This window comes from Orbicella faveolata, unplaced genomic scaffold (genome assembly GCF_042242905.1).
Source record: "Orbicella faveolata isolate gen_17 unplaced genomic scaffold, um_ofav_v1 contig_24, whole genome shotgun sequence".
In the NCBI taxonomy this organism is placed as follows: domain Eukaryota; kingdom Metazoa; phylum Cnidaria; class Anthozoa; order Scleractinia; family Merulinidae; genus Orbicella; species Orbicella faveolata.
In genome coordinates this window covers 22099971-22114357 of record NW_028301552.1, presented here as the reverse complement: position 1 = coordinate 22114357, position 14387 = coordinate 22099971, and the positions used below count along the sequence as shown (strand labels likewise).

Below are 14387 nucleotides of genomic sequence, written 5' to 3'. Positions count from 1 at the left end.
CTGTTAGAACCACCAGTATATTTACTTGGCAATTGCAGTGAATTATTAACTCTTAACATAGTTTGTTTTCGATGTTATTTAGGTTATCCAGGTTGCTTCACAAGCAGAAGTTTGATGAAGCTGAAAGATTTGCAAAGCAGTTTAATTTGGATGTTGAGGTAAAAGGGATTGAGTTGCAGGATATACAGTCAAATCCAACTACTCTGAGTATTAAAAGTTACAACTACTTTTTGCAAGTTAAGGACTATCATAATATGACCATAAAAAGTAAAGGTTTATGTTTTTGATTCAAAATTCAGTTAACATCTGATGTAATGAGACTTTGCTTTCATTAATGGGTAGAAGTTTTTTTTCTTTGTGAAAGTTGCTGTACTTTATTTACAAAAGAAAACGTGTTCCTTGTTTCTTAAACCAATTAGCGCTTGTATTTTCTTTGGGCTATTTTCTTAATGTCAACAGCATCAAATCTAGCAAGCATCAGCACGCTAGTTTTCACCGTATCTATATGTTAATGTGTCTTAAAGCTGTCATCATTATTTCTTTAGCTTGTGTACAAAGTCAAGGCTAATTGGCTACTGGATAAAGTGTCACCCTGGAGTTATGAGAACAATTATGGGCAGGAAAATGGTGCCTTGGAAGGATTTTCCCTCAGCAAATTAAAGGATTGCCTTACCCAAATAAAGGTAACAGTGTTTCTGTTTTCCCAGTGAACAAAACAGTCAAGCAACACTGCTATTAGAAAGAAATATTAGTACTTGACAGAAAAATCTTTTGTTTATGACAGAGATGAAGTGTTTATGGTAACTTAATACTATGTCTAATTATATTGTTCGAGGTTGTTTGCAAGTATAATTTTAAACATATTTTTCTTACAATTATATGCCCACATGTGATCCTGGTTGCATGGTGAACAAAACAATAACGATTACCTTGGCCACCAGTTCCCAAATTGCATTCTGTATTGTTAACCAACATTCCATCCCTGGAATATGCTCTGGGATTGGTTGCTAACAGACATGACCCATCAACCTGACAACCACAGCTCATTTAACCATCTTGTGCTTATCTTAGGATGATGAATACATCTCCAGATGCTGCCTCCAAGCTGCACTCCCTTCTCTGGAAGAAACGTTTGATCTTCTAAGCTATGCTAGAAAAAGAGTAAGTCAGTTCAAACCACCTGTGAGCACTTCAAAGATAATCAGTTCATTTGTATTATTGTTTGGCGTGAGAAACACCAACTGAAGGTTTCATGACTGACAAAAATGAGTGTGTAGACAAAATTAAAACCCAACTTTAGGTGGACTAGAACACACTGCCATCAGCTTGGCATCAGCTTGTTTATTGTTAATTTGCAGTTAGAGTTCATTATCACCTGATCAACCTTTTTTTTACCCAATACAGAACACTAAGTAGATAATGTACTTTTGAAATCACTGTCAGTTGTATCCGTAAAAGAGGAGTCTTCCTTCTGGAGCAGAGCATGTAGATGCAGTGTTTGACTATTACACACTATCTTAGGGAGATGTTAGTCCATGGCCATTTTTAAATGCAAACCAATGTACCCAATAATATGTGGGTGTTTTTTTTTTTTTATGAATTTGGGTTAAGAGAGGCATTCAAAGTTCAAAAGTAACATATCATGTTTACAAAACCAACATTGGAGCAATGATAAGGCTCAACTTTTTACCTCTCAGTCTTAACCTTTATGCACTAGCCATCAGCTGCCTGTACATGTAGGCTACAGTACCTTCTACTGACAGTGTTTAGGGCAGAAGTTTTGCTTTTGGTACCTGGAAATGTTTAAAAAGCTCTGTATCACTCCATTACTGGTAACTGTATATTTTTTTTATTCCTGCTACTGATTCTAAAGATCGTTTCTCCTATTGATTACTCCTCTAACTGCTTTCAAACTCTTGGAAATAGTTCTGTTTGATTGAAACAGAAACTTGTCTGCCTAGATTTGCTACTCAAATGCCTTGGAGTTTGACATGGCTGTGGTCCTGGCCAAATTATGTGAATTATTATTAAGTATTAAATGTGCAGGGGTTTCATTATAAGCTGGCAATCGGCAAAAATCGCCACCTACTTTTTGTCAGAATTTACGTCTTACCGCCGCCTACTTTGTCTGTATTTTCACTCAAATTATCAAAAAAAATTTATCAGTTTGCCGCCTACTTTAGTTAGCTCAAACGGCTATTTCAAAACTTATTGAAAACCCTGAATGTGTCCAATAGTGCTATTAATCAATGCTTTTATGTTGCTTAATATGTTCCTTTCTCAGATCTCCACTAATACTGGTGTACAGGTGCAAAAGGAGGGTCCGTGTGGAACACCATCACAATTGTTGACCGAGGTGAAGATCACACTAAAGCCCCAGGCAAAATAATGTCCCCAATATCCAGAGCCAACATTTTTTGGCTTTGTTTTGAAATGCTGTGTTCAAACTAGCTCAACATGCTGCAACATGTCAAGCTTGTCCACACAGATTTTGGATCATAGTTTGATGTGAATTATTCTTCCTTGTATCTCAGCATATTGCATCACAATTTCTCAACAGGGTGGTCTGGTAGTCTACTTTAATGGTTTTGGATGATGTTCAATCAAAATTTTGGGACCATTGCTGGCATTTTACCATTGCTCAATAATATTTTGTTAAAGTGAACTAAACTTTTTTTCACTTGTGACAGACAGAATAGGCGGGCAGAAAAACAGGCGGATAGACAAACAGACAGACTGTCTAATGGGTACTTTTTCTATTACAACTATTCAGTTTTGAGTGATAGACTAATTAGCGATTGGTTTATTTTGAAAGGTGCTGGAAGCACTGGATAGACTAGCAACATTTGAAATGGCATTTGGAATTGAACGATTTAGGTGTGTCTTTTCTTTGTTTGTTTTGTTTTATTTGAAATATCTGAGAGATTGGATGCCCTCTGTACTTTTATTTTTTGAAAGGCATAATTTGCTGCTGCTTTGTTACATGCATTCTGCTCCTGTCCAGACTCGATTATTGTATTGTCCTCATTAACTTGCAGTGGCACTCAGTGGCAGTACTTTGTTTCTGCTGATCTCCTTGTTGAGCTGACAAAATGTCTGCTATCTAGTAAAGTCACAAGTGCTGTGATCATTTGGAGAAGACATCAGGTACAATCACCAAAATGTCCAGTTGAATCTAAGTCCTGGCAGGAATATGGTATCAATCTTGTAAAGACCTGCCCAACCTATATTCCTGTATGGATGGTCATGCAAAACGGATTTTTACTAGTGAACTGAAACTTGCCGACAGTGAAATGTCATGCACAGGGCCGTAATTAAAGGATATATGTGTTTTTTTTTAAGTGGATCGCTGACCAAGTGCTGGTTTTCGATTGCATTGTGAGCTCATGTTAAGTTAACTTGTTGTAAACAGGGCTGGGTTAATGCTAATGCAAGATTAAAAGTTAACCAAAGTATACATTTTTCTTGTATAATAATGTTTTTCACTGATTTTGTTTTGTGTATTTTGAGATTATTCAAACTCATAACAGAGGTTACCAAAGTTACCAAACTCAAATCAAAATTCTTGATTATCCTGGGTTAGCCTAATAATATTGGGCTTTGAACAACCTGGCCCAGGAGCCCTGCTATTAAATCTATATATTATTTGTTAAATCGTTTTGGTTTACTTGTGTTCACTAGTCATTCTTCTTTTGGAATCACCTAATTTCTTGAACACACAAGCTTTGATACAATTCAGTCAGTGACACAAGCTTTCAGAGTTTCCCAAAAGCTGCAGAACCCTACAATTAAATATAGTTATTATTCACATGTTTCTAAGTGACTTCCAAAAGTTTGAAATTTATCTCATTGTTTTTGTATATACATTTGTGTTGGCAGAGTCAATTTATAGACCAGTTCAGCATAGAAAAGCTGGAGTCCCTACTTGGCTCAATTTCTCCAGGTTTACCTTCATGCACCATTATTCCTTGGTTACAAGATGACCTTGTGCCATTCGTCAGTAAGGTTCAGCCACAAGGTTTGGTGAGTTAAACTGATGAAATTGATGTGTTAGTGGAGTATGGGTACCTGTACTTATAATAGAGTGCTGTCATTGCATATAATCCTGTGCAGTGAGAAACATGCTCTTGCTGTGCCTTTCCATAACACACAAACTCTACTCAGACAACAGCTTCTTGTGATGCTGCCATCAATCGTCTTAGCAGACCTCTTGAGAAATCAAAGTGCACTTCAATGGGTTGAAAAGGTCACATCTGTGGGTTGGGATTGGCAGATTTTGAGCAATTTTTTTTCAAGGTTCGTGGTTGGTTTTCCTAAAATAATATGATTGCTAGCAGCCCAAAACGTAACCATTACAGTAGGTAGGTTTTAAATTTCAGAGATTGCGTGGTATTGAAAGGCACAGTAATGTAGATTGCACTTGAAGAAGGGACATTCCAAGGGTCCAAGCCTGGTCTTGTTTTTATCAAAAGTTTAGAATAGGGCATAATGGCCAATTCTGTGAAGCTGGTGAGAATAATGTCTAAACATGTAGTTCTAAGAGCCTCTTTTTTTCCGTGGCATTGACTTTTGAGCCTTTTGGCATACCCATAAACTTTGCCTGAGTTACACATGGTTGTGGTGGTTTCTTGATGGTTCATGGTTTTGATGTTATAATAAATGTGTGATCTTTCCCCTGGGTCTTTTGATTTCTTTTAACCCATTGACATCTGTGCCGGCTGTAATCAGCCATGACAAGTATTGGCCTTTGTTCCACTTCTGATGTCATTGCCTTTGAGCTAAAGTTGGCATCAGTTATGCTCAGGTTCTGCAGTGGGAAAGCATCTTGCCAATGATACCTAGATCAGAGTGATTGGGTCAAATGAGCTTGAAATATGCACCAAAATGCTTGGAAATTTGAGTGAAAAACTCGGAGCAAAATTTCCCTCGACTACACTGGGCTACTCCATGGTAAGAAGTGCCCTTCTCGATGATGCTTTCTCGGGAATTATTGGACTGGAAGCAAGCCCAGTAGAAGGTCAATCACTGCAGCAAAAAGATTAGAAAAGGAGAAAAAGGAAAGGTGAAAAAAAAAAAAAGCCTAAAGACCTAGGTCACTTTCTGGTCCATCTCAAAATTTTGATTTCTGTGCATGCCCGAGCAAAAATGCATAAAACGTGATGCTAGTGGAAAGAAAAGCATGCTGTCTTGTTTCATAAGTCCTTTTGAGCAGAATGCAGCAGCTAATTTGGCTTAGAACCAGGCTGAAAATCTCCCAAATGTCCAAAAAATGCATTTATGGCAAAAAGCCCAGGGTGTCAATGGGTTAGTGCAAGAATTCTTGTAGTGACTTAGGTTTGTACTTACAGTAAAGGTAGAGAGACTTTAAAACTCTGTTAAAGGATGATGGATCATTGAATGTTACAACATGTACACTATTTACGGTATTAATTAATTTCTTGTTTGCTGTGTCACCTATATTGTAAATTGTGTTTTTGTGTAATCAGAGGATGTTGGCCAGTTGGCTTAAACAAAGAGCAAGACATATGGAGCTTTCTGAGAAGGTGAAGAATCACGTGAAGCTATAAGGGCGGGAAAGGATTCAGACACACATAATTTTCCATCAAAGTGAAAAGAAACAAAATCTATGTAAAGAGGGCATAGGTGGATTTCAACCCAGGTCACTTGAGCTGAGAATCGGGTCTTAGGGAATGAAATGTTTGAGAATATATTGTGTTACCTTTGCAATTATTTAGAGACTTTACCAGTAACTCTCTCAAGACAGTGCTATCTAGGCTAACTGGAGTACTATTAATATGCTAACCCCAAGTCGTTGTCAGAGCATTTGGAGCCTGGAGCTATTGATTACCAGTCTTAGTCCTGAGAGTCAGCATGACACACCTTTTTAACATTACTAGGCTCACTTTTTTGTGTACAACTAGTCATTCTCGCCTTTTTTTGTATCTCGACATTATAAAACCACTTCAACAATTTTGTTTCAGGAGGGCTGGCCACAGAATGCTCTGCATCTTGCCAGTGTCCTACTGTCAGCATCAAAGACCGTGTCAGGAAGTGCTTCTGGAAGAGGGCTTGCAACGCCAGCACAGTTTGCTGACCAGGTACTTAACCTTGCGTTTACGATTTTTACATTTGTGATGCTAGGTTTGCCATATTTTTTAACTGTCAGTAATGTGAAACCCATTTAGTATTTTGCTGGATGACAGTTCAACAAATTTTAAAAGTTTGTCCATAAAAATTTGCTTGATATTACAACACAATATTTTAAAGGGCTAAAAATGTTTTAAAAATGGTTAAAAAAGTAAAAAAAATCATGACAAATGTTTTTGACAAAATGTCATTCCTGAAGGTGACAGTGTGTTGAAAAGGTTTGGCTTGGTACGTTTTTAGCAATTTTTTAAAAGCATTTAATTGATATACACAATTTCATGGGCACTCAGATGGCTTAGTTAACACCATGGGTACTATAAATCTCGTCAAAATTACAAAATTTTCTTCTCAGTACAAACTGGTTTAACATGTCTAAATACATGTAGCATGTAAGTCATCAATGTTCTTGTCATGGCTGCTTTGTGTTTTAGGCCTGTGGTCTTCCTGCAACAGCCAGAACCCTTTTAAACCATGGGAGAAGCAACTTGGTATGGTTCTTAATCATTTAGTAGCTTGTCCACTTTTGTGTTGGTATCAGTTGGCTTGTAGTAAAAACTGGAATTAAAGTTCTGTGGTTGTGTGGCACTTGGTATGATAAATATTAGTATAAAATTAAGTGATATTTGTTTTTCTAATCTATGAAGCACCACCGCTCAAATCTTAGTTCAAATTCAGTTCTTTCAATTTTCATGGCAATCAAATGTATAAGTGTCATCAAAAAATTAATATGCTGTTATACCTCCCAACTCAAAAATGTTTTCTGATTGGAGGAGAAGGTGTCATGGGTCAAAACTCACCAACTCCCTAAGGAACTTTTGACTCGCATGTGATTAGGTCATGCACCTTAAAGCCAGAGTAAGTTTGTGTGCCAGCTGGGGTCAAGCAAATCACGTTTTTGCATTTTTTTTTTTCTATTTTTGAGTTGGGAGGTATAACAAAGCACTTAATGACTGGCTCCACAGGAAACATTGAGTTTTGTTTCCCCTCAACCCTCGATGTTCCCCTTGACTTTCCGTGGAGAATGTTCAGGGTCTCAGGGAAACAAAAGTCATTGTTTCCCTTGGGGCCAGACATTAAGTGCTCATTCTTCCTTGAAAATACTTCCAGACAAATGGTGACTATCTCGGACAAAACAACTTGTACTTGTATTTGAAATGTAATAACTATCTTGGAGTTATGAATCCATCCCATATTCCATCCCTCCCCTCCTACACTTCTGCTTGCCTTAATGCAGTTAAATGCAGTTTAACAGATTTAACAACAAGGAACACATTTCTTGCCTTTGCGGTCAGCGGTGTTTAGAACTGCGCATGTGCCAGGATTCCACGTGTTCTTGGGCCAAAAGGCATTAAAGTAGTTTTACATTGTCAGTGCTTTCCTCGAGCGTCTGAGTCTCAAGTGCGGGGACTCTGCTCTGAGTTTGTTTCCCCTCCTCTCTCCCTCCCTTCTCTTTCCACTGTTTTATCAATGTGACAGGTGCCTGCTTTCTTCCTTCTGCATGGGGGTCATGGCCGGGTTGCCAGGATTTGCCAGCCATGGGAGCAGTCTCCATCTAGGAGCTGGCTGCCAATAGTAGAAGCTCCTGGATGCCTCGGGCACCCAACCTCCACTTTGCAAGGCAGTTGTTAATCTATTGTAGGCACGGGAATGAAACTTGGACAGTTATTTTCTAACTTTGAATTATTGCCAATCATATATCATCAATGTATGTCAGTTTTGTTTTGTTGACATTGGACTTACACCTCTCTCTTGATTTGTAGAATGTTAACGATGAATTGTCCAGCTTGATGAAAATGGTGCAGCAGCTGACTGACCTCGTTGACCTGCACAACAAATACTGCTGTAAAATAACTCTTGCTGAATTTTCTCAGGTGCTGTTTTAATGATTTCTACTTTGATTAGTTGTTGTTACAAGCCTCTTACATGTACTTAAATGCACCACTTAACACTGAAGCTACAGTGACTTTTTTTTACAAGTGTTTCCACCTGCACTCCATTTAATGAAAGGATTCATGCTATACAGCTGTAGCATGCATCATCGAGTTATGATGTGTGCTGGAAGTTTGGACAGCAGAAAAGAATCATAAGAGGTGCTTGATTTGCAGCTGTGAGTAACTCTGGCTTCTTGAGTGCAGGGTGGCTTTACTACATGTAGTTATAATTTCTTTGCCTGTCGTCACTGCATTTAATTTCCACTCAGGAAACCACTGCTACCATTGTTTTTTGCCTGCTGGACCGCGTGGTGGCTGCTGAACGCATACCAAATGCCATTGCCAAGTACATAGCTCCTTATATGGTTCATCACAGTCTTGATAGAGACACCATGCTTTTGCGGTACATAGAGGTAATGGAAATGGAATAGAAATTAAATTACAATATCTACAGAGGAAGCCACATCAGCCTTAGTTGGTTGTCATGTGGGTCATATATCCTGGTCAATTATGTTCCTGCTAATAAGTATTGCAACTTCAGAGGTCAGTATAAAAAAAAAAGTTATTTTGATCACAGTAATTTGTCAAATATGTGGCAGGCTTGCAAAGGGTAGCCACCTACGAGGATCGTAGCTGTTGATTGAGCATAAGTCAGTGCTGTTGAAAGGTGCTGAGAAATCCACACTGATCAAGGATTGTTTGGTTCCTTTGATGCACCATGACTTGGGAGACCTTGGATTGATCTGTTGAGTAAAGAAATGCAGAATCCGTTTTTAAATCCAATCTTGGATTTTCCTAAAGAAACTCACCCATAGATTTAAGTCATTTGTGTGATAAACCTCAATCTCAGATTAAGAACCTTTTTTACAGTTATTTTAGATTTTCAAAAATCCTGTATATTGCTAATTTGGATTTCGTGATTTTACACGGTTGCCAGCATCTCTTTGTTGCGTGAAGAGTGACAGGGTCAAGAGTGTGTTTAATTGTTTAACTCGCTCTTTGTTCAATGTTTCCAAGGACTTGTTTGACAAGAGTTCTGGGTCCTACTCATCATTGTCTAACTCCTTATGGGAGGCCAGAGTGATTGCAGTCATTTCTTGCATCAAGGAAAAAGAGGTTAGATTAAACATTTTACATAAAGTGACTTGTTTGATTTCATCCTGCATTTGATTGCATGTGCATCCATACTTTCCCCAGACATTTACACTTTAGAATGTACTGAGTACGCTGAAGGTAAGAAATTGCAAACTGCTATCTAATGTACTGTCTGTATGATTGTCAATTTGCGAGAAGATAAGAGAAATAGTCATGAAAGACGGTAGATGTATAACTTTTTAAACCTCATAGTTACCTTTTAACTTTGGGACTATTGCATTCGAGGACATGCCTTATTCAGTAAATATTTAAGTTCAAGCTAGACTGCTCGTTAGGAGTCTACATGAGAGTGGGACATAAAGGCAAGGGGGCTTAATATACCAAGAGATTGATATAAAGGTTTGTGTGCAGTAAGTCAAGACAAATTTGCATTGGGTTTATACCTTATTGAACCTTATCTCCTTTCATTTGTAGTTGAAGCCATCAATTCTCTTTTTTCTCTAGATACGTTGCAAAGCTACTTTGGAGGTAATGCGGCATGCGATGATTCCTTGGAGTGAGAGTGTTGAAAAACTGGTTACTGAGTTCATGGCAGCCTATCCAAAGTAAGTGACTCTAAAGGCTGTTATTTAGCAACGATTATTACACATTGATTATGTTAAATATTCGATTTCTGCTCGCTATAAAAAAGCTCTTAAAATTAACATGATTAAAGTTTTTACAGTTCAATTTTCCAAGAAGGCGAATTTTATATTTGCACGCGTTCTCGTTTTTAGGGCAGAGTGCACTATTGGGATGGTTATGGGAGCTGCCTTCCGCTAACGCACTATTGTATTAAGGCACTATGGCGCTAAGGTGTAAACTTTAATGTTTGTTTAATTAATTAATTTCAATTAATTAATTAGTCTAGAGGCAAGGAAGTGGTGGGGGTGGGGTGGGAAAGGTACATGTGTACTCTACGCAAAACACGTTTCATCACCTTCAGTTAGGTATGAACATCGCAAAGCTATATATTTATTTCAGGTAACCCCTTGCTCTCCTTGTGGTACCATTCTCTTTAGAACAAAACTAATTTGCTCTAAACGTATGTGTAGATTAGTTAGCGTTCGTGGCTTCTATATTAGGTGGAGGATACATTGCATACGGAATCAAGCACAAATATTGAGTGGTTTTCCTTATGGTAGAACTCAACATGTAAGACGCATGCGTTCTAGCATTGTTAGTGTTATACACTATCTTTCCACGCGGTATTTTAAATGTCATGTCATGTGACCAAGGACGGCAGTTATTTTTCAGGTATCGCCAATTGTCCCTTTTTATTGCAAAAGTGAAACGTTACTGTGGCTGCGTAGCTTTTAGAATTACGCACAGGTCGGTTCAACAAATATCATCTGCTGTTTCAGGGTGCGCCAAAACCTATGTCCGATTGTCCGGGACAAGTAGAAATTTAGTTCGGACATGTAAATCTTAAAGATGACTTGTCCGTGGGACAAGCACATTTCTGATGTCTAAACAACTACAGAAACAGAGGAAAATTGACTTTAAGTTGCAGTAGAATTCAAATATATCTAACGGTAATAACAGCAAACCTTTAACTTGACAAAATAAGTGTAAAGATTGCTATAAATTTCGCTATTCTACAGCCATTCATTTGTTTCGGTGACCTCATCTGGCCTTAGTAACCAGGCGTGTTAAGACTAATCCCCAGGTTCTAAATTCGAGTCAATAATGGTGGAATCTCAAAAGCGTCAGTCCACGCTGTTTGCTTTCCTTCCAAACCAGTCAACCAAAGAATCAAGCAAAGAATCAACTGAGTCTTCGAGTAGTTATGGCAAGAAGAAAGGCAAGGTCCTTGCAAAGCAGGATTATGAAAAGAAGAGAAAACGCAACTTTCAAGAGCAATGGAAGTCAGAATTTCCATGGCTTGGCATTGCAGCAGACAAATCTGGAGGGAAAATGTACTGCTTCTACTGCAGAGAAAATGAAGCTTTAGCTGATAATAAAGTCGAAAATGTTCGGGTTTTCTTATCTTTAATAATATTTGTACCCTTGTAAATAGTTCACAATTAACGTTGCTATAAATTAAAATACACCAAAAGCCACATGTGTAATTGATTTTATTTCTAAATACAGTTTGAACAAATCTTTTTGGACAAGCACTTTTGGGTCTCCGACAACCAAATTCTCTCTGATGGTTGTCCGATGGACAAGTGGATTTCAAAATTTTTCTCTTACTCTGTGTTTTCAATCTACAATAGTGTGTTTGTCAGGGTTCAAATGTATTGCTTCTCCTTAGCGGCTTGTTTATTTCTTGCCTTAATTGTGTCTGTAAGAGAGACCAGAAAGTTCCCAAGTTAGTGGCTTTAATACTCCGCAAATTGTAAATTTGTAACAGAAGAAACTAGGGAAGTGCTCGAATATTGCTGCAGACTCCGTGGCACCAAATGAAAAGCGCAAATTAATTTAATCAGTCTTTGAGGAGACTCATTCATATCGGCCATCAATATCATTGTGTGGTAATTTTGAATTGTTTTATTGTTAACAACAAAGGTGGCAACAGAAAAAGAAAGTGGTATTTCGTGACTATCTGATAATTAAATTAGTTCTTGTTCATCGGTAAAAATTTGCATTTTTAGTAAAACAACATCGTTTCTGTTCCGTTTCTTCATCACTACATCAGATATTTAACGTTCTTTCATTTATCTCTAAAAAACAAGCACATCTTCCGTGTGTTGGAGAAAACAAGGGTTTCATATTACATGCCTTTGCGAGGAAAACAAAAGTATCAAGTTACAAAGTTGGCGTGAAGAGCTAAATTGTCACGTTTGCTGCTTCAATGTATTATTGAATTTAAAATGAACGAAAATCAACGTAAAACACCAGTAGTAATTAATTTAGACGTAATGTTTGGACCTGGAATGAAAATACAACCTTGAAACATTCACACTGCAAAGGAGAAAAGCCCTAGCAGACTACCAAGGTAGACACAAACCGGAAGTGAACTGAGCATGGGTGAATACTTATGGGACTACCGTGCCAGAGCTATCAATTGCACTCTGCACTATCTGAGATTGTCTCACTAGTTGTTTGCTTATTGTCACTTCCATTCAAAAACTTACCGCACATTTTTGATCTTAACAGTGACATCGACCTTAAAGAGCAGTATCGACTTGTCGAGCTGAAAAAGATGCTTTCCCAGTATGGAATGAGAAGCTTTCATGTGTCCTATGCTGCACGGGCTAAGGTAAAATGGTTATATGCACATGTCCACAAAAATGGAACATATGAAGTACATTTGTATTGAATTTAGAGCCCTGTTAGGTGTACTACACTTCTACTAGTAGTCATACTAGTCATAGTCATACTACTAGTCATAGTAGGTGTGAATTTGCCAGGTTTGCTTGACAGTATGTGTTATGCAAATAAATGTTGTACATTGATAAGTTAAGCTTGGCAGAAATTATAGTAGAAAGATTTTAATTACTCGGTAGTTAGTTACCCATAACTATTGACAGATGGGAAGCAACCCCCCTAAAATCAGGAAATACAGTGGAGATCCAAGTAGTTCCACTTTGACATATTTCTCTAGCTTCCTTCTGAGGTACCAGCACTCTACAGATACGTATGTGTTGCAGGTCAAATTGTTTTCACATTAATATGTTTCCAGTATAAGTTAGTCTCTTACAACCTGAAGATTAGAATAACTTAGGCCCAGTTCAGAGGTCGTGCTTCTGCCGTGCCGAACTTAATTGCAATTTGGTTCGACTGTAGCACGGCAAAGAAACAACTCTGATTCAGATGTCGAGGCAGAGTCGAACCAAATTCAGCATTTACTGATGCCTAGCAACTATTCTCCTAACTCCCCGTGGGAATGCAATCTCGCCAAAATACATCAATATAATTTTATGAACTTTGTTTGGCATGACAGGAGCACGACATTTGAATCACTGCCGTGCCAGAGTCGTGTAGCACGGCAGAGCTTGTCGAACTTAATCGCTTGCTGAACTTAATGCAAAAGTTTGATTCAGACACCGTTCTTCTGCCGTGCTTTTGTCGAACTTAATTCCTGAATTTAGTTCGGCACGGCAGAAGCACAACGTCTGAACTGGGCCTTAGAAATGTTAAGACTTGTCAACATTCAATTCAGGCTATAGCGAGATACATCTTAACAAGAGACCAGTCAACTGTAATGGAAGATGCATTGAAGGTAACTAAACATGCATGTACAGTCTTCTGTTTCTGTGAGGCACTCCTGTTGTTTTTTTCTATTTATTCATCATAGAGAGCTGTAGGTGTAAGACCTCTCCTTATCTACTGCTTTTCTTCAATTTCATTTATTTCCTATGACCATTTAACTGTACAAAATGCTCTTTATAGGTGGTTACTTCTTACAGTCATGTCACTGAAGATGAAGCTTATGTATTTCGACTTCAAAAATTATGTCTTGATGAGAAGGTACACAAATTAGAACACTTTCCTTTGAAATAGTGTAAATCATAAGAGTTTTATGACCCAATTTTTCTTGGTCATCTGAAATATGTTGTGTGTTTCTCTCTTTTTGTACATGTAATCTGCAGTATGAAACAGAGTTGTGCGTTAAATAGTGTTTTCAACTTCCTGGACAAACAATATTTTAGTTCATGCAACTTGTCCTCTTTGTTTGAGTGGTGCATATCACTTTCACACTGCTTCGATAGTGTTTGTCATTTTGTTTTTCAGCCTGCTGATTTTGGTGTTGAGTGTATGGCACAAAGGTATAAGGAGTGTACTAGGCAGGATTGGAGACTCGAAATACCTTAATTGTTTTGCTATGTGCTTTGAAGAAAGTGTAATATTACAATGTCGAGTTTTTACTTGAAAGTAAATGTTTTACATCTGGATTTACTTCAAGCAACATTGGCCCCATTCAGCCCCTTCAAAGGAAGACCAAACAAGCTTTAGAATGTGGCAACATACGTTTTTGTGTAGATTACCTGACAATAAATGATAGCACATGTTTGTTGTAGATTCCAGCCTGTTTGGAGCTGCTGGAGTCACTTGCATTACAACAGGCAGAAAAATATGCTCATGAATTGGTAACTTGGCTCTGTGGGATTCTAGAGAAAGACCAAAGTGATAACCAGGTTGGGTTTGCATTAATTTTTACGTTTTCCAATTCTGTAAATTATAGGTTTACCCTTTTAGAGCTTTGGACTTTTCGATGTGATGAGGAAC

General features: G+C 37.9%; 1 protein-coding gene across 1 annotated transcript in view; it reads left to right on the top strand.

Moving 5' to 3' along the window:
* Positions 1-14387, top strand: part of LOC110044375 (kinetochore-associated protein 1-like) — a 57904-nt gene that overhangs the window by 21380 nt on the left and 22137 nt on the right. Inside the window, exons 15-32 of the mRNA XM_089291765.1 lie at positions 83-158; positions 546-683; positions 1072-1161; positions 2285-2356; positions 2816-2877; positions 3039-3147; positions 3880-4023; positions 5487-5543; positions 5982-6098; positions 6579-6635; positions 7908-8018; positions 8348-8491; positions 9096-9194; positions 9678-9778; positions 12315-12417; positions 13321-13380; positions 13551-13628; positions 14180-14296. Of these exons, the coding sequence (XP_089147891.1) occupies positions 83-158; positions 546-683; positions 1072-1161; positions 2285-2356; positions 2816-2877; positions 3039-3147; positions 3880-4023; positions 5487-5543; positions 5982-6098; positions 6579-6635; positions 7908-8018; positions 8348-8491; positions 9096-9194; positions 9678-9778; positions 12315-12417; positions 13321-13380; positions 13551-13628; positions 14180-14296 (1735 nt within the window). The remainder of the gene's footprint in view (positions 1-82; positions 159-545; positions 684-1071; positions 1162-2284; positions 2357-2815; positions 2878-3038; positions 3148-3879; positions 4024-5486; positions 5544-5981; positions 6099-6578; positions 6636-7907; positions 8019-8347; positions 8492-9095; positions 9195-9677; positions 9779-12314; positions 12418-13320; positions 13381-13550; positions 13629-14179; positions 14297-14387) is intronic.